The 21,663-nt window shown below is 51.1% G+C and overlaps 9 protein-coding genes and 1 non-coding gene across 10 annotated transcripts; 5 read left to right on the forward strand and 5 right to left on the reverse strand.

Annotated features, from left to right (window-relative positions):
* Nucleotides 1–335: 335 nt before the first annotated feature.
* On the reverse strand, nt 336–1,347 carry ASPBRDRAFT_52762 (putative mitochondrial carrier protein; the record flags this gene model as incomplete). Its single annotated transcript, XM_067626942.1, has 2 exons — nt 336–1,231; nt 1,296–1,347. 2 exons carry the CDS (start codon nt 1,345–1,347, stop codon nt 336–338), a joined length of 948 nt encoding a protein of 315 aa, XP_067481997.1.
* A 1,008-nt stretch (nt 1,348–2,355) lies between these two features.
* On the forward strand, nt 2,356–4,007 carry ASPBRDRAFT_172036 (ceramidase). Its single transcript, XM_067619722.1, has 4 exons — nt 2,356–2,690; nt 2,756–2,942; nt 3,018–3,534; nt 3,594–4,007. The coding sequence occupies exons 1-4, from the start codon at nt 2,595–2,597 to the stop codon at nt 3,775–3,777; spliced, it is 984 nt and encodes a 327-aa protein (XP_067481998.1). The 5' UTR covers nt 2,356–2,594; the 3' UTR covers nt 3,778–4,007.
* A 139-nt stretch (nt 4,008–4,146) lies between these two features.
* On the reverse strand, nt 4,147–5,667 carry ASPBRDRAFT_118784 (putative toxin biosynthesis protein; the record flags this gene model as incomplete). Its single annotated transcript, XM_067617196.1, has 4 exons — nt 4,147–5,032; nt 5,090–5,198; nt 5,264–5,402; nt 5,458–5,667. 4 exons carry the CDS (start codon nt 5,665–5,667, stop codon nt 4,147–4,149), a joined length of 1,344 nt encoding a protein of 447 aa, XP_067481999.1.
* A 341-nt stretch (nt 5,668–6,008) lies between these two features.
* Nucleotides 6,009–6,120, forward strand: ASPBRDRAFT_t68. Its single transcript has one exon. It is a non-coding gene; the product is annotated as a tRNA-Leu (tRNA).
* Nucleotides 6,121–6,898: 778 nt separating this feature from the next.
* Nucleotides 6,899–9,687, forward strand: ASPBRDRAFT_120349 (uncharacterized protein; the record flags this gene model as incomplete). Its single annotated transcript, XM_067617341.1, has 4 exons — nt 6,899–6,991; nt 7,064–7,500; nt 7,567–8,983; nt 9,040–9,687. 4 exons carry the CDS (start codon nt 6,899–6,901, stop codon nt 9,685–9,687), a joined length of 2,595 nt encoding a protein of 864 aa, XP_067482000.1.
* A 144-nt stretch (nt 9,688–9,831) lies between these two features.
* On the reverse strand, nt 9,832–10,858 carry ASPBRDRAFT_461724 (ESCRT-II subunit protein VPS25). Its single transcript, XM_067625573.1, has 3 exons — nt 10,299–10,858; nt 10,109–10,184; nt 9,832–10,032 (listed from the first exon to the last, which is right to left on the reverse strand). Exons 1-3 carry the CDS (start codon nt 10,686–10,688, stop codon nt 9,920–9,922), a joined length of 579 nt encoding a protein of 192 aa, XP_067482001.1. The 5' UTR covers nt 10,689–10,858; the 3' UTR covers nt 9,832–9,919.
* Nucleotides 10,859–11,047: 189 nt separating this feature from the next.
* trm8 (tRNA (guanine46-N7)-methyltransferase) lies at nt 11,048–12,270 on the forward strand (the record flags this gene model as incomplete). The annotated part of the gene is made up of 5 exons (XM_067617297.1): nt 11,048–11,223; nt 11,328–11,515; nt 11,594–11,693; nt 11,799–12,078; nt 12,118–12,270. The coding sequence occupies 5 exons, from the start codon at nt 11,048–11,050 to the stop codon at nt 12,268–12,270; spliced, it is 897 nt and encodes a 298-aa protein (XP_067482002.1).
* A 415-nt stretch (nt 12,271–12,685) lies between these two features.
* ASPBRDRAFT_193449 (uncharacterized protein) lies at nt 12,686–14,385 on the reverse strand (the record flags this gene model as incomplete). Its single annotated transcript, XM_067620621.1, has 6 exons — nt 12,686–12,826; nt 12,882–13,292; nt 13,346–13,776; nt 13,831–13,958; nt 14,024–14,140; nt 14,207–14,385. 6 exons carry the CDS (start codon nt 14,383–14,385, stop codon nt 12,686–12,688), a joined length of 1,407 nt encoding a protein of 468 aa, XP_067482003.1.
* Nucleotides 14,386–15,453: 1,068 nt separating this feature from the next.
* On the reverse strand, nt 15,454–17,710 carry ASPBRDRAFT_119264 (LIM domain protein; the record flags this gene model as incomplete). Its single annotated transcript, XM_067617239.1, has 2 exons — nt 15,454–15,774; nt 15,827–17,710. The coding sequence occupies 2 exons, from the start codon at nt 17,708–17,710 to the stop codon at nt 15,454–15,456; spliced, it is 2,205 nt and encodes a 734-aa protein (XP_067482004.1).
* Nucleotides 17,711–19,896: 2,186 nt separating this feature from the next.
* Nucleotides 19,897–21,498, forward strand: ASPBRDRAFT_120497 (MCT family MFS transporter; the record flags this gene model as incomplete). The annotated part of the gene is made up of 2 exons (XM_067617350.1): nt 19,897–20,121; nt 20,188–21,498. The coding sequence occupies 2 exons, from the start codon at nt 19,897–19,899 to the stop codon at nt 21,496–21,498; spliced, it is 1,536 nt and encodes a 511-aa protein (XP_067482005.1).
* Nucleotides 21,499–21,663: the final 165 nt, after the last annotated feature.

Consider the following 21,663-nt stretch of genomic DNA (forward strand, 5'->3'; position numbering starts at 1 on the left):
GTGTGATACCATGATTTAATTGGTCTGATTTGGTTATTGTCATGTCTTGCCTTGTCCATCGATGTTGTGTTCTCTTCTTGTTCATTTTCACAGCTATCTTATATATATATATGTTGTTGGCATGATGATTATCATGTTTGAAGTTTTCGTTTTCCATGAGTCGGGATTTTAACAGTTGCTATATATGATACAATGATGATGACCGAATGTCGACCCGATGCAGTCCGTATCCGAGCCCTTTTTATACCCATAACAATAACAAACTCCAGCCCTAACTGACCCTTTCACTATAAGGAATCTAAAACAGAGGACCCTGACCAAAATCTACAGACAGCCTATTCTCCCTTCGATCCCCACTGGACTTCGGCCCTCAGGATCAACTCCTCGTAGACCGTCCACGCAAGCGCAGAACTAAGTGCTTTCCTTGTGATCCGCAATCCCAACCCCCCGAATAGACTCCTTACTCCATCCTCCTGCACCATCAACCTCACTGCTCGCATCATATTCCCATACCGCCCCGGCATCAGCTGCAATCGGGTCTTAACCGCATCAAATGGATTTGTAATGGTAGTAGCCAGCCCGGCCGCCAATCCCCCAGAGACGAAATTGATTGATGACGACTTCAGCGGCTGCTGATCAGACGATGAACTTGATAAGTTCGCCAGCCGCCGTTTCAACTGCTCATAAAACAGAACGTATAGTCCCGCATACGGCGCATCACGCGCCGCGGTAGCTCCAAATCCGGAGAACAGGCCCCGGACTCCCTCTGTCCGGACTATATCTCGCCCCGCGCTGAAGAGACTCCGATAGGCGTAGTAGTCTGATTCGTAGCGAACCTTTAGCACAGTCACTGGCATCATGACGAAGCCAGCAGCAACCCGGGCGGCAGCCCCGGTAGCTAAATTGGCGGTGTTGGACAGTTTAGGGAGTGCGGAGGAGCTATTGGTGACGGGAGCAATGCCGTTTGTTTGAACAAGGCCTGTTCGAAGGGCATTGAGGCTGGTGAAATATAGTGCTGAGCCAAATCCCGTGCGAAGGGCGGAGGGGAGTGTACCACGCCATAGGTTGCGAATTGGGTTCGGGGAGGAGAGGATGGCCTTGACGGTTGGAAGGAGGGAGGCATTCTGAGATTGTTGTACACGGGTTTTGAGGAGATCAGCGGGTTGGAGAAGGATGGAAGAGGTAAGGCCAGAGAAGAGGCCTGCGGTAAAGTGGAAGGTTGTCTTGGAGGCTATTTGATTGATTGATGGTTAGGGTTTGTTAAATGGGAAGAGTAGATGAGTGAGTGGCCATACACGTTGAGGTGGTTTTCACCTGCGGTACAGCATAGACCGCATTGTTCGACATGACTTCGGATCCCGCAGCCAAGGCTGAGAATGTATATAGACAGAGGAGTGATTTGAAAGGGCACGTGTGATGAGATCAACTCATCCGGGGCGCTGCACGATGATGGCTGGAGAAGAATTTGAGATTTGAGACAGACCGCTTGAAGCGGTGACGGTCACATTGATGGGAGTCAGGATAGCATTGCAGAAGAGAAGGAAATGCGAAACAGGTTTTTGTGAAGATAATAAGTGATACGACCGATTTTTTAGCGAGTGTAGGAGGGAGAAAGAGAAATTGTGACAGACGGTGTAGATACGAAGCGGTAGAGTCGTACTTTCTCAAAGCGGAGGGCAGTTGGTGAAGTCATCTGGGCGGAAAGCATCTCGATTGGCTGCAGATCACCAGCCACAGTTACCGCGGCCGTCGCCGCCTCTCGACTTCCGATATCTCCGGCGTAAGGACCTGCCAGAAGAGGCACACCTACAGGTACAGGTTCAGGTTAAGGTTGATGTACCTGTGCAATGACTGACAGGAACGAAGAGATCACTCGAGCATCTAATGCTACATTCAACAACCAGCACCTACCGCTACCCATTAATAATCCACAGGTCCTTACAGTCCTACGTACTGGTAGTCACAGGGCTGATCATGTCATGATACGGACATCCGCAGCAGAAAACAACTACTAGGAGGCTGCATTTGGGCAACTTTCAATACTCCAATCCGGAGGCTTTCTCCGAACAGGTGCCGGGTTAGCAACTCGACAAAGTGAGACGTAGGAAGGCATCACGGCCAATGCATGCAGAAGAATGCACACCATTCCCTTCATTCCACTTGGCCAACGCTCACGGCGGATGTACTTACTGTGTAATCTTACCGCCCATTGTTCCCGGCGGCAAACCGCCCAAACCCATCAAGCCAATCAGGAACCCGTAAATGGCCGGTGACATACCGTCCTCCGTACTTAACCGTCACATTCACGCTGGTTCGGTTGGAGTTAGGCGACTGGGCTGCAGATTGGCCGTATTAGTCGACGTCACGGTTCTGGGGGAGCCGGTAAGGCAGAGTAACTGGTAAGTTCCACGGCCACCTTCAGTTGTCAAACTTAACTGCCCTGCCCTTTTCTTTCCTCTCTCTGGGAATCTGGCCTTTCTTCAAGAGTACCCCTGCTATGCCCTCCTGCTCGTAACCCCGTCGTTTCATTGTGGTCCGCCAGAGACGTCACCAATCCCTCCACCTTGCGGAGAGCTGAGTCTCCGTCATCCATCATGCCTCTGTCGTCCTTCGTCCCCCATATTCCGTATCCACCCTCTAGGGAAGGATATTGGAGCCCCGTCACGTCTACGCTGAATTGGTGCGAAGAGGTATGCGGCGCTCAGTTTCACCTTACTATTATAAAAGGTTGCTAACCGTCATGCGAACGATATAGGACTACTATGCCACCATCTACTCCGCAGAGATCGTCAACACACTGACAAACCTACTGTTTATGGCCCTCGGAATAAAGGGTTTCCTAAGTTGTCGTCGCAATGGACATGACTCGATCTTCCAGGTCGCTTACCTTGGCTATCTGCTGGTCGGAACCGGAAGCTTTCTCTTCCATTCAACGCTGAAATGTAAGTCAGGTATCATGGTGGGGGAGGGGTAGCCAGTGTTGTTCAGAATTGCTGATCCGTGCATTGCACACACAGATCCCATGCAGCTGGTCGATGAATTGTCCATGATATACACCACATGTCTGATGTGCTATGCATCCTTCTCATACTCCAGGCCGAATGGCTTTCGCGTCGTTCTGGGCATCTTTCTTGCCAGTTTGGCGATCTTCATCACCCTTTACTACCACTATCTCCAGGACCCCCTGTTCCACCAGAACGCATATGGCATCTTGACAGCCATCGTCCTCATCCGCAGCATGTACACCATGGAGGTGACGCTTCGTCCTCGCTGGCGTCATTCGACGGAGGAGGACAGGCTGGCGCGCGAGAAGCAGGGCCTGCCTGTTCCGACTAAGGAGCACCAACACTACGAAAATGTGCGCGACACGAAGACTCTCAAGACCATGTGGTTCATGGTTGTGTACGGTTTGAGCGTGTTCCTGGGCGGGTTCGCCATCTGGGGATTGGACAATGCCTTCTGTCCGAAGATCCGCGGATGGCGCCGGCAAGTGGGTCTTCCCTGGGGTATCCTACTGGAAGGCCATGGTTGGTGGTATGTTTCGCGCTGACACCATGCGTCCGGCTGTCCCCGTATACTAATTATTCTACTAGGCATCTAATGACTGGCCTTGGGGCATATCTCTACCTTGTTTGGGGCATCTGGCTCCGTCACTGCTTGAACAACCGCCAAGAAGAGTACCATCTCTGGTGGCCTCGCATTTGGAACATCCCCGAGGTTCTCCGCACCAGCACTCCAGGCAAGGGCGTGAACGGAGTGGCCAAGAAGTCGAATTAGCTGGACTCACTCATACCCTTATTCCATTGGTGTTTTAGACCCGACCTCTTGCGGAGTCTCGAGGACCGGAGCTTCGAGCGCTCTTCTACGTCGGGACGATCGCTCACTTATAGTTTTGATTGATGGAGTTGCTTATAGACGTCTGCTCTAGGCCACTCAGACAAGTATACCATTATATCCTATAGATAAGAAATTGAGAACAAGAGACAATTATAGATCTCTCTATCAGGGTATCCCAATGGGTACGCAAGTAATTCGTTAGACACGTATATGTCTAGTTAAATCTATGTAACGTCTCGCTGAGAGAACACAGTCTATGCAACCGCTGAAGTGCTGTGCGATCTCCATCAGAAACGAACAATTAACCTTTCACAACTTAGGCTGAGCAGGGTTCTTCTTCGGCCGCTCGGGACGAGGAACATGATCCTTCCACCGAGAATCGATCGTGACCTTTTCGACCTTTGACTTCCGGCTCCACTGTTCCTGGAACTCTCGTTCCTCAGCTCTCCATCGTTCCAACTCAGCACCCAACCATTTACTCGCCGCATCAGCACACTCTTTGGGAGCCTCCTGGGCAAGCAGGTGACCATATTCGGCAAGATAAACATCGCGCACCCGACCAGCAGGAGCCCCACCACTGCCTCCCAGCCCCGTTCCTGTAGCAGCCATCTTATCCGCCATCATATCAGGTAAACACATATCCGATTTACCTCCGAAGATATAGCAGACGCTGGGACGAAGATGCGGGAGCATAGCAAAGACCCGCGACGGTTCTGGCCGGTAAAACGGCCATGAACCCAGATGATCGGGGTTTAGATCCGGATGAGTCACTTTGTTCACGGGGACCTTCTTTCCTGGGGGTCCATCGTAGTTGGGACGCGAGAAGGTGAAGACTTCTTGGTGGAGGGTTGTTCTGAGCGTGACGGGGCGGTCGTTGCTTCCCTCCTTTTGCTGGGATTCATCCAGTGGGTGAATGGCCGTGGGGAGTTCGCGGAGACCGTGCTCGATCCAACGGTCGAGGACGCGGGAATCCCAAGCTAAGTAGAACGGGTTTTTCCTAAAGGCCTCCGCGGCGGCTTTGCGGGATGGCCATGTGTCTCGTCGGTAGGTGGATAGTTGGGTCGTTTGGGCGATCCGTTGTCTTTGTCGCATGGCCATTTCGAGCCCGTCGAGCTGGGTGGATTCGCGTTGGATTACAGGGTCCAGGAGGACTAAGCTGTGAATGAGACGTGGGTGCATTAGGCATAGCTGTGCGCTGTTGCAAGGCGTTAGGTTTGTACTTCGTGGGAGGGTCAGCTTGAGAAGAACATACAGATGTGCTCCGCCCATGCTGTGGCCTATTCCGACAATGGGGCGAGGCATTTCTTTGCGCTTGACGTTGATAAGGTGAAGCAGGTCTCTGGGGTGGTCGAACCAGCTCGCTATATGCACCTCGTCAGCGTTGATCTGGAAAAGTGACGAGCAAAGAAAAAGGTCGGTTTCATACGGTCGTTGCCCAAGAGGTGCTCATTTACTACGCTGCTCTCGCCCTGGTGCGCAACATCCGCCATCCATATACTTCTGATCCGGAAGCCATTTGCTTTTGATCGAGCGTATAGCTCCTCCCATAGAGGTTCGTAAAGCTCCTGGTTTATAGGTCAGCCACTTCCGTTCGAGTTCAATGCTGTGATGTCCCCAAACCTTCGGAAACCCATTCGCATGTGCAGCAAGGATTGTTACATCCCCTGGCTGTGGATTGGGGTTATCGAGTGGTACATATTGCTTCACAACCAAATTCAATACATCTTCTTGACCATTTGCCGTCGCCGCGGGATACTCCCTGATATGTTGGCATTCGACGATGTGCTGAACGACCCGAAACGGGCCAGTGGGATTTGAAGATGGCGACATTTCTTTCGCTGGTTATAATGAGTGAACTACGTAGTGTCGCACAAATCCGAGGCGACTCTAGTATATATGGATTCAAGGCAGGGGAAAGCAGTTATCCCCCGGATCGGAGGGTTCGAACTGCCGGGGCTGGCGATGAGCCGAGGCTCAGGATTAAGAGCGACCGGGGAAAAGTGGCCGATCGCTTGATGGATTGTAATGTCAGGCGGGGAGTGTGAATGGTCGGCTGATACCACTAGTCACAATACAGGGTAACAGTTACGGCTCAGGGAGTCGGGTCATTTTTGACCGTGCAACACATAGCATTGATAATGGCAAACTGGGCCCCTACCAACACATCACCAGGCAAGATGGCCGAGTTGGTCCAAGGCGTCAGGTTAAGGTCCACCTTAATACCTAGCTTCACAGCTTCCTGATCATCGTAAGATGGCGTGGGTTCGAATCCCACTCTTGTCATATCTTTTTGTCTTTTTGCTTCTCGTTATAAGCATTACAATAAATGGGCTATATAGGATGCACGATAGGCTTCGCTGATTTTTTATGAAATTTAGTCGGTTATATCCAATAGATACATTGATGCCTTTGGTCGAAATTAGTATGCCAGATTGTGGGTGGTATGTCCTACTGTTAAGTAGTGGTTACCCCCCCGTAACCACTGATATATATAGATTGTCATTGCTCCTCTTCGGGTAACCATCAAATGTACCATTATGTAGGCGTAAAGTCTCATGAGAAGGCTACGCCTAAATCCACCAACTGATGATACCATAAAAGCCCAAAATTATTGCATCACATGTGTATTTTACCACACTGCCAACCTAGTCTGTATCTACATGGCAATAGTATGTCAATTCAATTGCTTCCTTCGGAGAAATGTCCCCGCTGTATGTATCCATCCTGTGGAGGTCCCGCAAAACCTTGACATCACAATCAACACATTAAAAACAGAGCCTATAATGTCACAAATCCAGAGTATACCCTATACATGCAGACTTGACCAGGACGACGTGGTTGAGACGTGTCTAATATCACATATCGACGATATTCGACGTATCTTATCTACACGTGACCTGGTGTCGTGTCGGCGCGTCTGCGCGTCGCATCGCAAAGCCACAAGAGGCAAAAGACGACTGTTTTCTCAAGTCAGACGAGTCTTTCACCCATTGCTAGCAAATACAATCGGAGCGCACCACACACTGAAAACACCCCCGTGCTGACAGGCAAATCCCTCACAATGGCTGAGCAGGGAGGAGAGCTTCAACTCTTCAGCCAGTGCAAAGTCTGTATCATCTGCTCCAAAGATCTCAGTGCCGATACGGCACATCAGGTATGACAGAACCTACAGCTGACACCTTCAGAGTTTACCTGGTCTAAATTAACGAGATATCGATAACAACAGCTTGCATCTACATTCGAAGAACATGGCGGTGAAACTGTGATCTATGAGCCGCCAGCCACCTTCCCTCCCCTCTCCGATTTCACCCACCTCATCTCCTGCACAATTGACTTTCCTGCCTTCGACGCGGCCAGCGATGCCCTGATACCAGTAGTCAAACCCCACTGGGTGCATGCGTGCCTATCAAAGAGAAAGCTAGCAAATCCGCGCCAATACAGCCCCGACCCGAGGCTCTTCTTGAACGACGTGGTGATCACATGCGGTGATATCCCGGGAGGCGATAAAGAGGCTATCATCGGCGGTGTCCTGGCGAAAGGCGGAATATACAGCCCCAAGGTCTCCCAGCAGGTCACGCATTTGGTTGACTTGACTGCGGAGTCTGATAAGGCACGATTAATCGCCGCAAAGAAGTTGAATATCAAGATAGTGCTTCCGCACTGGTAAGACAGATTGTTACCCCCCCAAGCGAAAGGAGTGGGCCAGCCTAAAGATGACCCGATTAACAGGTTCGACGACTGTCTAAAACTTGGCCGAAGAATCGACGAGCGTCCATATACCCTTCCCGACCCCGAAATTCTCCGTGCAGCGCCAGATGCACCCATCCGTTCCTCAGAAAACCGTGACATCATCGGCGCATCCACGACGAATCCAGCAAACCTTCCCTCGTCTGTCAAATCGCCAGACGCGCAACCGGCGCTCACCGTATTTCAAGACAAGAATGTCATGCTCTCCACGGACCTCGGTATCGGGCCTCGTCTTCTCGGGTCCATCGAGGAAATCATCAAGAATGGCGGCGGCTCCATTACGACGGATGTTTCGAAGGCGGATATTCTGATCTGTCGCTATAGAGAAGGGTTCGCATACCGCATGGCATCGAGGCTGAACAAGGACGTCGGAAACCTATCGTGGCTCTACCACTTAATGACCTACAACACCTGGACATCCCCTCTACGGCGATTACTGCATTATCCTGTCTCGCGGTCCGGAATCCCAGGCTTCAAGGGATTCAAGATCAGTCTGTCCAACTATGTTGGAGAAGCCAGAGCGTACTTGGAGAATCTGATCACCGCAACAGGTGCAGAATGCACAAAGACACTAAAGCAAGAGAATACCCATCTCGTAACTGCCCATGGCAATAGTGAGAAATGCGCCGCTGCGAAGGAATGGGGATTGCAGGTCATCAATCACCTGTGGTTAGAGGAGAGTTACGCAAAATGGAAGTTGCAACCCGTTTCTGATCCGCGCTACACCCATTTTCCTAAAAGGACGAATCTAGGCGAAGTTGTCGGTCAGACCAGGCTCGACAGAGCGGTTCTCGAAAGTATATTCTTCCAGAGTGAAGGCTTATCACGAGAGCAGGAAAGTCCCCGACGGGCAATGCAGACAAAGGAACGAAATACTATCGCTGCAAAGCCATCGGATCTCATGCAACCGCCGTCGGCGAAAGTGACGGAATCCGAGAGCGAAGTGCCGCCGCAGCCGCAAACCGCAACACCGCGTGCTGTCGGCAAATCGCGCAAGGCATCTACCACTGATAATCAAAAGTTACAAACACCGGCGCGTGCTCGGCTTACATCTGAAGGCAAGGAAAACGATACGCCGTCTACCACAAGCAGCCGGAAATCAAAGGAAGCCGCTACCGCTCGACTGCATGAAATTGCACCTGATATTGCCTTGTACGAAAAAGAGAAGAAACGCGTTGGTGGAGTGATCTATGGCGGTCGACGAAAGACGGACGAGGATCGAGTCATACTCAATAATGGCAAGAAGCGGCGATCTATGGAAGCGGAGGACAACAGCGATGAAGAGGACTCCACGGAAGCAAAGAGGCAGAAGAAGGGCAAGCCCTCTGTGGCAATGCATCTTCTAATTACAGGGTATCAAAAATGGGTTGGAAACCCGAAGAAAGAAGATTCGGATAAGGTTTGTTCGACTCTTTGTATATGTCTATAATCGAGAATACCTCTGACTGCGAGCAGCGCCAGCTCCGTGAACTTGGCATCTTGGTTGTCCAAGACGCCCGAAGATGCTCCCATCTTGCTGCCCCCTCTATCCTGCGGACTCCTAAGTTCGTCAACGCGCTTGCATACGGCCCGGCTATTATGAGTATCGATTTCATCACGCAATGCCTCGAAAAAGACGAGCTTCTAGATCCCGCAAATTTCCCTCTGAAAGATGACGTTTCGCAGAAGAAATATGGATTCTCTCTAGAGGAAGCAAAGATGAACGCCAAGAAGAACAAGAACAAGCTCCTGCGAGGGTATCAAATACACTGCGTCGAAACCATTCGTGGTGGATTCGACGCGTTCAAGTCCATTGTGGATGCTAATGGAGGAGAATGCTCGCTCTTCCGTGGTCGCGTTTCATATCGGTCACAGCGCGAGGAGAGTGAAGACGAGAGCTCCGGAGACGACGATCGCAGCCGAAAAGAGGTATATCTGTTGAGCAGCACTTCTGCAGACCACACCAAGCTGTGGCCGCGATTCCGCCAGATGGTCCTGAACAGAGGCAAAACACCACGGATAGTCAGGGTGGATTGGCTTCTTGATATCGCCATGTCCCAAACACTCCGCGCAGCCGATGCGTATGAGCTGGACGAGGAGATGGCGGACAAGATGGAGCAGTAGCTGGCTCTTCAGCATGGTGTTAGGAGTGTGCTGTGTTGGAACATATTTGCTTGTCATGAACAGCGGGAAGCTCGTGTAGCTCTTTCGGGGACATTATCTGGTTTTGTATATCCCTTACTTTATGATGAAGATAGTTGCCGTATCCTCAGCGTTGCCAATGGACATTCTCTTTGAACGAACCGACGAGAATCGACCACATGCTCCAAAACAGGCCAGTCTACCTACCTGACCCTTAGAAGAACTTCACACCCTCCTGGCCCTCGCTACCGAAGACCTGCGCCTTGCCCCGTTTCACGAGAACATTGAGGGACTTGTGCATCACATCCGGATCCATCCCATGCCATTCTACTCCAAACAGACCGTTAGCCACCATAGCAAACCAGCATCACACAACCAAGAAGCAAAGCAAGTTAAAACCTACCCTGCGACATCGTAGCCTCCCCTTCCAACAACTCATAAACCGTAAGCACCACATTCTTCTGGCCCGTATTTTCCACCTATCCAACAGATCAGCACAGTTAGCAATCATCTCCCCTCAATCCCAAGCCCACCAGCAATTAACTCCCTTTCAACACTTCATACGATGATCTGAACGAGAGAAAATTACATACCCAATCCGCAATCAACGCCGCCCACTCCTCGGGCCTCTTCCACCAGATCCATGCGACGCTCTTGCTCCCACCATCAATCCACTCCGCTCTCTTCCCACCACCGCCTTCCTCTTCACTTTTCGCCATCCAGTCTAGAATATCCCGCGCATCGCTCATCGATATGCGCTTCCGGAGCGTCGTGTTGTGGAATAGTGGGGACTCGATGGCTTCGATCAACGATAGTCGGTAGACGCGGTGATGCCGGCACCAGGATTGGATCAGAGAAGACCATTTTTGGAGTTGGGAGGTGCGCGTCGTGCTGTTGGGTTGGGGGGTGAAGAATGCTGGGAAGGAGTAGGTGAGGGGGAATTGGAAGGGTGGGGTTGTTGTTGATGTTGTTGCAGTTGTCATTTTGGTGGTTAGAGAGTGTGTTTGTGTCTGTGAGTGGTTGAAATCTTGATCCAGGGTATATTGCGCTGTTGTGGAATGGGCTCCGAAGAAAGGTATGGTTGATTAATTGCAATGACGAGGGTGATCGTAGTGGTAGTGGTGGTGGTGGTAGCCGTGATCGATAAGGACGTCAGACTAGATACTGATCCAGCCAACAACAACCTTAAAATGGAACGAACTAATTGACTTCTCCGCCTTAGAAATTTCCGCAACCTCCGCAGCACCGCACCGCACCGCACCCCCCACCTTCTTAGCAGGCTCTCTCAAGTTTCTCCCACTTTACATCATATTAGACCCCTCAATTAATCTTCAGAAACATAATGTCTCAACCTCCTGCTAAGCGCCAAAAGCGCGCCGAGTATCGCAAACAAGCCGCCGAAGCGGTCGTTGCGCAACCGGATGAGTCCGCCCCCGTGGGCCAGGTTAAGCTCCCTAAGAAGAAGTTCTATCGTCAGCGGGCGCATGCGAATCCGTTCTCGGATCATCAGTTGAACTAGTATGTTGCTATTGTTATCTTTTTGTGCCATGGGATCGGACTTAATCGGCTCGTGGCATGGAATGAAGATATCGGGCTAAACTTTTTTTCTTTCCACTGTATAGTCCCCTCAGCCCGGCGCACATGGACTGGGCGTCGCATTTCCCTGCTTTTGTGAACCCCGATGCCACGCAGACGAACCTGATCGGAACGAGAAAGTTGCTTAAGGATGTGGAGGTTGTGGACATTGGATGTGGATTTGGTGGCTTGCTCGTTGGTCTGGCGGGGTTGTTGCCGGAGACATTGATGGTTGGTATGTATTCCTCACATTGCCTACTTTCTCTCTCAGTTAGTGGTGGATGTGAATGAACTAACAGAAACATGGTTCTAGGAATGGAAATCCGTATCGCCGTTCTCGAATACCTGAACACCCGTATCCAAGCGCTCCGCGTCCAACAACAGCAACAGCAACAGAAGACACAACAATCACAGTCGCAGCCGCCCTCTTCGATCTCCACCCCTGCCCCTACTACCCCCGCTGCCGCTGCCGCTGATACTCCCTCCGATGCCCCAGCTCCTCCTGACCCGAACGCCAGCGCGGCTCTCGTCCCCGGAGGATACCAGAACATTTCTGCGATCCGCAGCAACACGATGAAGTTCTTCCCCAACTTCTTCAACAAGCATCAGCTGTCGAAGATTTTCATCTGTTTCCCGGACCCGCACTTCAAGGCGAGGAAGCACAAGGCGCGCATTATCTCGGAGACTTTGAACGCGGAGTATGCGTATGCGCTCCGCCCCGGCGGTCTGTTGTACACGATTACGGATGTGGAGGAGTATCATCATTGGATTTTGAGACATTTCCGGGATGAGAGTGCTGTTGAGGAGGCGGAGAATGAGGGACCGACGGTAAAGGAGTTGTTTGAACGGGTGTCTGAGGAGGAGTTGGAGAAGGATGAGTGTGTTAAGGTTATGAAGGAGGCGACGGAGGAAGGAAAGAAGGTGACGAGGAATAAGGGAAATAAGTATGTTGCTGTGTTTAGGAGGAAGGCGGATCCCGAGTGGGCTTGATCTCTTTTCTAGATTCTTGGTTTCATTTGTATACATTTCTGGCGTCAATGTCTTGTTTTGAGATAGACAAAAGTCAATTATGATATGCATGGTTCGGATGATTGTTTTCTTATAAAATGTACTAATATGGTTTTCTGACTCGGTCGTATCGATACATGTTGCGATGCTGGGAAGGCACGTCGTAGAGGTGTAATATCGGACGCCAATTGCTGGGAATGATTACGGAGAAGGACAAAGTGCGAAAGATTAATAAAGCCACTCCAAAGAACTCTCGAACGCTAGTCATAGAAAGTAGATACTCGAAAATGTATTGATACAAGCGAACAACCATAACCTCATCTTCATCACGTCGTTAGTAGTTCATCTCCCCTCTGTGCTTTGAAAATAGAAACTCTTCCATGTCCAGCATGGATCGTCACACATGGCCAAGTGCTGCAGCGCGCCGACGAAACCAGACGTGTATCAGAAGAAAGACAATCACTCCGAGAGCAAGCATCGCGGATATCACCGAGAACCCCATGATATACTTCGGACCGTCGGAGGAAGGGAACAAGTACTGTTGCCGGTTAGTTACAGGAGTGTCAATAACAATGTCCCAGGGTCATTCATACCGAGCCATAGATTTGGGCCAGATTTCCCAATGCATTTACCAGCGCAAGGCTGACGCCTCGTACTTGCGGGTGCATGTTCGCGAATGCAGAAGATGCATACGCAAGTGTGCCTCCGTTGGTTGCCCATAACCCAGCTGCCATAAGAACGAGAAGAACATATCGTGCAGTATAATTGTATACAACACAGACGGCGATAGAACAAGCTAGCGACGCACTCAGCCAGCCGGCAATGACAAGACCTCGCCATTGGGGGATCTTGTCGCTGAAGTAGGCGGTGATTGCGGTGCAGACAAATGCGACTGCGTAGATCGGCACGGTCAAGAAGTTTACCCTTTCAGTGGATGAATTTCCGAAGAGGCCTTCCACGAGTGTAGGGTAGAAGTATGAAAGTGTGCTAGAGCCGACGATTACCTACTTGAAGTTAGTGTTGTGGTCTTATGCGAAGGACCAGCAGGTTACCATACCATATACCCGATCACAAATCCCCAGGTCCGCCAATCCTTAGCCGACTCGACAACAGCGTGCCAGTGTGACAACTCCGGGCTGTCTTCGGTCAAAGATGTGACATTGTCTGTCGCTAGCCGTGTGACAGCCACATATCGCTCTCTCTCGGATAGGCGCCTGGAGGTAGCTGGAAAGTCGGGTAAAATGAAGGCACATATGATTGCGACCCCTACAGTTGCAGATCCCTCAACGATGAAGAGCCATCTCCACCCCCTTATACCATGCACTCCTTCTAAGCCTTGGATGATACCTGCTGCTAGCAGAGATCCAAACGCGCCAGAAAGGATTGCAGCAGATATGTAGACACCGAATCGCTTCGATTGTTCTGTCCGTTTGTACCAAGACGAAAGGACAAGGAGAACACCCGGTGCGAAGCCTGCTTCCACGCAGCCTATTGAAGTCAGAAACATACTAACATCACAGACGAATCAGTAAGATGTCTCACCAATCAGCGCGCGTAACACCACAAGGTGCTTGTAGTCCTTTATCACGCCCATCACACAGGTTAGTGCTCCCCATATAACCATGATTCCAGTTAAGAACAGCGAAGGGCGTGTGTGACTCAGTATCAAACTATAGAATTCAGAAACAGTTAGCACTAATGTGCAACAACCCCGAGTTATTGGAGCAGAACGTACTTGCTAGGAACTTCGAAGACGACATATCCGATGAAGAAGACAACTAAGGCAATGGAATATTGGCCCGAAGTCAGATCCAGATCCGCCTGCATACCCGAGATCTTCGCGTTTCCGATACTAATGGGGTAATACCAGTTAGGTATTTGTAGAAATGTATAGTAGAATCTGGGGAGCAAGGCATACTTGGTTCGATCCATGTAGGAGAGCAGATACATGATCCATATTGTTGGAAGCAAAGTCAAGTCCACCTTCCGTACGAGTGCCTTCTCTTCCTCGGGAGTGTAAGGTGAAGTAATCACATTCTCTATCTCCTCCGAAAGAGAGGCGTCACACTTGAGCTTGTAATCTGGATCTTTTGCCATTGGATGCTGGTCTGAATAATGATTGAAGAGACCGATAGAGACAAAGTGTCATTGAGCGCTGAATGGAGAGTCGAGAGTATTCAGTCCTGACAGGCCTGCCTCCATATCAATCGCCAGACAATTGACGCCTCGTAGGATATTTATGCTGCCCGCTCAGGGCACGATGCCTATGCCGGCATTGCAAATAAGGAAATGATATGGTGCTCCTAGCTGCCGTCGTTCGACATGGATCAGACGTCATCCGAAGGGTGTCGCAGCAGCTGTATCTCCTGATCCCCGCGCAAGAGTGCTGCCAATCGATCGATGCTCGTACATCCGGCTTTGATGCGATGACGGCAATGGAGGCGCGATCCCCGCAAAAGCTCGGGAGCCCCCGCAAAGCTGGGGTTGACATCCACGCTTCTCCGTCTTGCCGAACTGGATACAGGTGCCTCGACTCGAGGCACTCGCATGACAGGCGATACTTTGCCAAAGTTAAGCTGCCTATTACCCATCTAGGGAATAGTGAAGGCTAGTTTAAAGGAATCACCCCCTTGCAGGGAAGTTGCCGCGAGACGGATCGATGCCTCGAGCCGAGATGACAAGAGTCTCCTTTCCTTTTCCGGAATAGCCTTGAGCCGGCTCTGAAAGTGTGCATGCAGCCTGATTGACTTGGAGCGTTCAGCCAGGGGTCCTTCTAGTTAGTTGCAGCTAGCGAGATGCACCGACGGTCTCCATGCAGCAGCCAGATGCCGCTGCATTTAGGTGTAATTCACTATATCTGGACCAAGCAAGAGTGTGTGCTTTAAATCATTTGCTATCATAATCCACCTAAGTATACGCTATCATAGACTCCCGCTGGATGCTATGCAATACACATGTCGTAGCAAAATAAAAGAAAATGAGAAACAAACTGCGAGACGTATATGAAAAGACATAATAAAGGCGGTATAACCTCGGATGATGCATCTTATCAAGCGCACTGCGCTCAACACTAAGCAGATGGCCATAAAGATCATGTCAATGGCGTCGGCCATCGGTTGTTGGAGCCTCAGACCCCGGATATCCAGCATCCGACAGATACCCACCTCATGGCGACGCCTTCAAGCGAATGCCTTCACACCTTTCACAAACAGCCAATTGGACCGGCCCGCCGATGATGCGTCCCTTGGCTGTCCTTCTCGGTTCCCCTTCTCGGACGAAGTAACGACCGTCGGGACCGAATCCATCCCCGCACTCGTGGCAGACAAAGCATTGATCGTGCCACTGCCCTCCGACCGCACTTATCACAACATCCTCAAGCACAGGCTTCTTGCATCCAAGGCACCGAGGAGCTGTGCGACGAGAGTGACACTGCAAGCACCATGCAAAGCCATCCTTTTCTACAAATGGCGTATCTGCGTTGAAAGGCTAGAGGGGATGTTAGCAGTCATCGATTGAAAACTGGAGGGGAAGGCCGTACATCACCACACTCGGCACAAAAGAAGTGCCCGACGTGCCACTCAGCTCCACAAGCCACGACAACTTCTCCTTCTATCGGGGTCTTGCAGCTCTTGCACCTTGGACTAAATAGCTCATGGAAGTCGAGGTGGCAGTAGAATCTCAACGCACGAGCCTCTTCATCGTCACTGTGAGCTTGCGCAAGACGCTCTTGGCGGTTCACTTCAGGTTCCTCATAGAATGCAACACACTCCAGTGCAGTCTGGCAATGGTGGCACACGAAGCACTCGGGATGGAATCGTGATCCCGCAGCGGTCACTATCTTCCCTGCGATTGGGAGTGAACATGCCTCACATGTTGCGGTGGGAACACCAGAGCGGCTATAGGTGGATAACCACCGACTCTGCAACCCTGCTGTGGGTTTCCTCGGGGATCGCCTGGGAGGTTCGTTGTTTTTCGGCGGGCTCGATGATGTCTTCGCGCCGGCCGTTGTGCTCTGGGACGGTCCTGCCATCTCGGAGATAGTGGGCTCTTTGTCATCTGGCAAGTTAATAACCGGAATTGAGGGCGCCTCGGATACCTCAATAGTCGGAGCGGCAGGCTCAGGAGAAGGCACGTCCGGCGTTGTATCCCTTCCCTTGAAGCCGTCCCGGCTGCGCGGACTTTGTGCCTCAGTTGGCTTCCAAGTCGGATCAAAACTCACGATCGGCCGACCAGCACGATCACTCACAGCGGTTGGCATAGGTAGGCGAGTGCTCCGATCCCTCAATTTCTTGCTGGTAGCTGCTCGGATGTCATCGCTGCGAATTTCTAGTCCGTTCTTCATAGGAGCATCTTGCTCCTCAACCTCAGAGCCTGTCGTTGGAGGTTGTGGAAGCGGGTCGTTCATTCTATACTCTGGGTTCCGTGACTGGCTTGGGGGGTTCTTATGAAGTTCGAAGCGAGCCAGCTTGTCCACAAAAGGAAGGCTACTGAACCGACTAGGTAGGGGACGTGAGCCGCGAGGTAGAGCGTTGCGTGGCTTATTTTTCAAAGCCGAAGAGTCCGACCTTGAGAAGTCCGGTCGAGTGCCCTCATCCCTCTGAGGAGAAAGTTGAGGTTCTTCGTATATCTGGTCGTTCGGATTCCTAAAGATACCTTTGGATGAATCTCTACTGACATTCGCCAAGCCCAGCCCATAGCTGCTGCTAGTATGCTGGGTTGATACTTCGTCCCGCGGCAACGCAAAGTTGACCTTGAGGTTCTTCCGTAGAGTCCCATTCTTCTTAGGGCTTGGAATATCCCTTTCCCTGGAAGCTTCCTGCTCATCATGTGCGACCCTTTCGTCCGACTCCTGGATACTGCCAGTACCGTTGTAGCTTATAGTCGATCCCTGGTAGGCAAGACGGCGACTGCCCCGCCGTGGAGTAGGAGAGCCCAGCCTCTCGCCACGCGAATACTGACTACTCCTATCTGGACTTTTCTGGAGCGTATCCAAGTCAGGATTGTGATATGGTGCATATGGGTTCTTATAGGGAACACCGGGGTTCTGATGCATCCACACTAGCTCGGTAGCTTCATCTTGTGCAGCTGCATGGAGCTCGATGTCCTCCTCCAGGTCCATCTGCTGTAAGGCATCTCGTAAAGACTTCGCCTCTTCTTTCTCTATACGCCGTTGCGGGCTTTCACGATAAGCGGCGCTGGGGGAGGCAGGAACAGCGCGACTGAAGGTTCGAGTAGGTGAGATATGCTGCCGTATGGGGACTGTTCTTGGTTCCTGAACCAAGGGTCGTCCGATGGGGCTGCCCAAGACGCCCCGGGATGAAGTTGGTCTATGGTTAGAAAGTGAGCTGGTGGCCCGAGGATGCTCGGCCTCAGCTGCTGCTGGTGTGCTCGAACGCATATGCGAATGTCCATAGGACGACATTGCAGATGCCGCTCGTGGAGGGAGATCCTCCCGAGTGTCAGAGGACGATCCAGTTGATCTCGAAGGAAGCGGCCTAGATCCGCCGGGACGGACAGGACGATTCGTCCGCAGATCTTTCAGATAGGTCGCTGTGACGCCAGGAATTAATTAATATTGCCATGTCAACCCACAGCCGGTCACTCGGCCAACATCCCCAGGAAACGCAAACAATGCTTTGACTTAATACCGCAGCAGCGTAAACACGTACCGATCTGATCGTTCGACATGTAAGATGGACCGGGCGGCGAGACTTTGCGCTGGCCGTCCCTGGCCTTCTGAAATTGAGGCCTATGCATCATACTGGCCATGGAAGTTGATCCTGAAAGGTCATACCAAGGGGGGAATCTCAGGAAGGGGTAGGATGATGAGTTGGCTCTCAGTCGCAGAGCTATGAAGTAAGTGTCTAATATAATCGAACAGGGCCAATGAGATTCAAATGGGTGGCTGGGCAGTGGGCCAGGTATGGAATCAACTAGAGAGATCGGATCTGCCCAACTAGATCCGCTTTCCTTGCTTGAGGGCGATAAAGCGAGTTTCTTACAGGGTTAGCGAGTTAGCGCGCATCGGAGACAGTATTTAGTGAGTAGTTAATAAGGATTAGTTTCCATGATCTCATGGAAATTAGTACTGAGTGACAGGCAGGGGTGGCCTACAGATGGAAGACGGACAGAAGCTATGGCCATCAACCCGCCGAGGGACAACAAAGCACCCAACCAAACAGTGCAAACATCAGGTTCCGGTTCTCAAGGCAACGCGGGGCCGAGCTGACTCATCCCTTCCAGCAATCTATTCCCTTTTGGGTAGTCCCATCGGATAATTGGCTCAAGTCCGATAAGAGTACCTACCCAACTGCCGAGCACTGTATGCATTCATTCCTCATGTCTGCTTTATCTTGTGGTGAGTGGTTTATATACCCGTCTGTATGGGGTGGGAATTATGACGTGACAGGGTTGTAGGTCATCTATGCAACCTTCTAATCAAAGACACATTGGCTAATTCGTTGAGTCCTTCAGATCGGGTTATGCCTCGCAGTATGCGTCTGTGTAACCTGTCTTGGTAGTACCAACTCTTTTCACTCTGCATGTTACTCCTCCCTTCTCTAGGATCGATTATACAGTCATAAAGAGACTGCACATCCTGGTGCACGGTAGCATCGATCTAGCAAACCCCTCTGACTCAGTACCGACGGAAGTAACAGCCTTTCAACATACCAGCCTCCGAGGATGGCGAAAGGGCCTGGAATAATGGGCGTCTCAGCAGCCCCCACAGTCAAACGATGCTTCTAAAATAGTCATAGATATGGCCAGCGTAGGAGTTGTTCCAAGTCCAACAGGCATCAGGCGCCCATGACTCGAATGGAATCCCAAGTGATGGAATCGTAAGCAGCTGTGCCTTCTGGGAAGCTGATGGGAGTTGCTAATGTTGCATGAGGGATTATTCTGTCATGAATAATAAAAGAAAGTGTTACAAGAATAACATATGGGAATATACAGTCCTTAGATCGCACTTTTCCACATCTCGCTACTAGCGCGAGTCAGGCGCATGCACATGTATGAATGTCCAAGGAGGACCCATTCTGAAAATCAGGACTCAATAGTATCAAACATACAAAGTTGATCTATCGCCAACAGATTTGACTAACTACAGCAAATAAACTTGCTGTTCAAAACATTTTACAACCTTGAGTGGACCGCCTCGTGCTCCCCAGACTCCGCACCGGGTCAATCGGCACAACGGTTGCACTAGCTGGACCCATGGGCGCTATCTTTCTCAAGCCTGGATGGATTCAAACCCAATCAACAAACCTGTCACAGACTGAGTTTCTCGGACTAATCACCGAACTGCATATGACCAAGGCTCAATGACTGGTTCGTATGGCCGAGGATCTTGCTATCTATGACACATTGGCGCCTTTCAAGCCTTCGATTTTCCTGAACCCTTGCCATAAAACCGGCGCCATGCGGTTCTTCAATCTCTACCCCCGCTCAACTTTCTGTTTTGCTCTGCCACTTGACTTTCTTGGCGACTCTTGGAGGCTTCATGTGAATGTTCGATAGCGTCCTCGATGTTGTACCTGGAAGTTAACAGCTGTGGTCTAGAGCAGCGTGCTATATTCTCTTGACCTATCTTAATCTTAGTGTCTTGAAATGGCAGATAATACGCCAATCGACATCATCCATTCGCGAGGTTATGATGAGAGTCCAAATCTAGATCCCCTGTCGCAAGTAGAGGAGCAGCAACAACAACAGGTCTCGGCTCCCAAAGATGCGGAGACCAAGTATGAACAAGATGTCGTTCCAGATGGTGGCTACGGTTGGGTGTGTGTCGCTTGCGTCTTCTGGATCAATGCGCACACGTGGGGAATCAATAGTGTTGGTTATTCTAGACCTTTTCTCTGCTATAGGGACTAACGGACATGATTTTCTCCTGAAATCTAGAGCTACGGCGTCTTTCTCTCCTACTACCTCTCGCATAATGTCTTTGCCAACGGTTCTGCCCTGGCCTATGCCTTCACTGGCGGCTTGAGCATATCCTGCGCCCTCCTAGTAGCTCCTCTAGCCACATATCTCATCCACATCTGCGGAACCCGCCTAGTTCTAAATCTCGGGGTCTTCTTCGAAACCCTCTCCCTGATCGGCTCATCGTTCGCTACCGAGCTATGGCACATCTTCCTTAGCCAAGGCGTCTGCTTCGGCTGGGGAATGGGCTTCCTTTTCGTCGGAAGCGTAGGCATAATCCCTCAATGGTTCCACCGCCGTCGCAGCCTAGCAATGGGCATCAATGCAGCTGGCTCCGGCATAGGTGGACTCATCTACTCCCTAGCCGTTGGCGCCATGATCCCCCGACTCGGGCTCAGCTGGGCTTTCCGAATCCTAGGAATCATTGCCTTCGCCGTCAACATAGTATGCGCCAATCTACTCAGAGACCGAAACAAAGACGTCGGAAGCCGCTACCACGCCTTCTCCCTCCCATTACTCAAGCGTCCCGAATTCCTTCTCTTTCTAGGATGGGGCATTCTGAGCATGCTAGGCTACGTCGCCGTGCTTTTCAGCGTCGCCAATTTCGCCCTCTCTGTCGGTCTCTCCTCCCACCAGGGTAGCATCGTCAGCGCCCTCCTCAACCTCGGCCAAGGACTCGGACGACCCATCGTCGGCATGTTCAGTGATAAGCTAGGCCGGATCAACATCGCCACGTTCCTCACATTCCTCTGTGGCTTGTTCTGTCTGGTGATTTGGATCTTCGCTCGCAGTATGGGCGTGGTCTGCTTTTTCGCTGTTCTCGTCGGCACTGTCGCAGGAACCTACTGGGCGACTGTCACCCCTGTGCTGGCGGAGATTATCGGTCTGCGGGACCTACCTAGTGGTTTGAGCATTACGTGGTTGGTTTTGGTACCTCCCACGACGGTGTCGGAGGCTATTGCGCTTGTGTTGAGGGATAATGGTTCCACGGATTCGGTGTATTTGAGAGTGCAGATCTTTACGGGGTTCATGTATATTGGTGGTGCGGCGTGTTTGTGGCTCGTGCGAGGATGGAAGATAGGGGAGCTTGTGCGGTCTGAGAAGAAGGAGGGGACACCTCCTGGTGTGATGGTTCCGGGTAGTATAGAGAAGAAGGATAGGGAGGAATCTGCTCAGAAGGGAGAAGAATATGATCCTTCGGCTGGGATACCCACAACAGGAGTGAAGGAGAGTGGACTTTGGTCGCCGATCCATTTGTTGCGTCGGATGGTGGCTTTGAGGAGAGTCTAATGAGATAAAATGAAGAGGAACGGAGCACTCCTAGAGTCTAGAGTAGAGTATAAGATGGCCGTTTAGTTTGCCATTCTAGACTAAACTTGTATTGGTTAAGCATAGAAGTACATAAAGACATACATACATACAATGATCCTACATAAAGCACCTATAGACGCCCTC

The sequence above is a fragment of the Aspergillus brasiliensis genome (genome assembly GCF_001889945.1).
Source record: "Aspergillus brasiliensis CBS 101740 unplaced genomic scaffold ASPBRscaffold_3, whole genome shotgun sequence".
Lineage (NCBI taxonomy): Eukaryota > Fungi > Ascomycota > Eurotiomycetes > Eurotiales > Aspergillaceae > Aspergillus > Aspergillus brasiliensis.

Coding starts and splice junctions, on each gene's coding strand:
- ASPBRDRAFT_172036 (XM_067619722.1), top strand. CDS start 2,595: ATGCCTCTGTCGTCCTTCGTCCCCCATATTCCGTATCCACCCTCTAGG. Junction 2,943..3,017: donor CTTCCATTCAACGCTGAAAT/GTAAGTCAGGTA, acceptor TTGCACACACAG/ATCCCATGCAGCTGGTCGAT. Junction 3,535..3,593: donor CTGGAAGGCCATGGTTGGTG/GTATGTTTCGCG, acceptor TTATTCTACTAG/GCATCTAATGACTGGCCTTG.
- ASPBRDRAFT_461724 (XM_067625573.1), bottom strand. CDS start 10,688: ATGACAACTGCAACAACATCAACAACAACCCCACCCTTCCAATTCCCC. Junction 10,185..10,298: donor CGGCGTTGATTGCGGATTGG/GTATGTAATTTT, acceptor TCTGTTGGATAG/GTGGAAAATACGGGCCAGAA. Junction 10,033..10,108: donor GGAGGCTACGATGTCGCAGG/GTAGGTTTTAAC, acceptor TGTTTGGAGTAG/AATGGCATGGGATGGATCCG.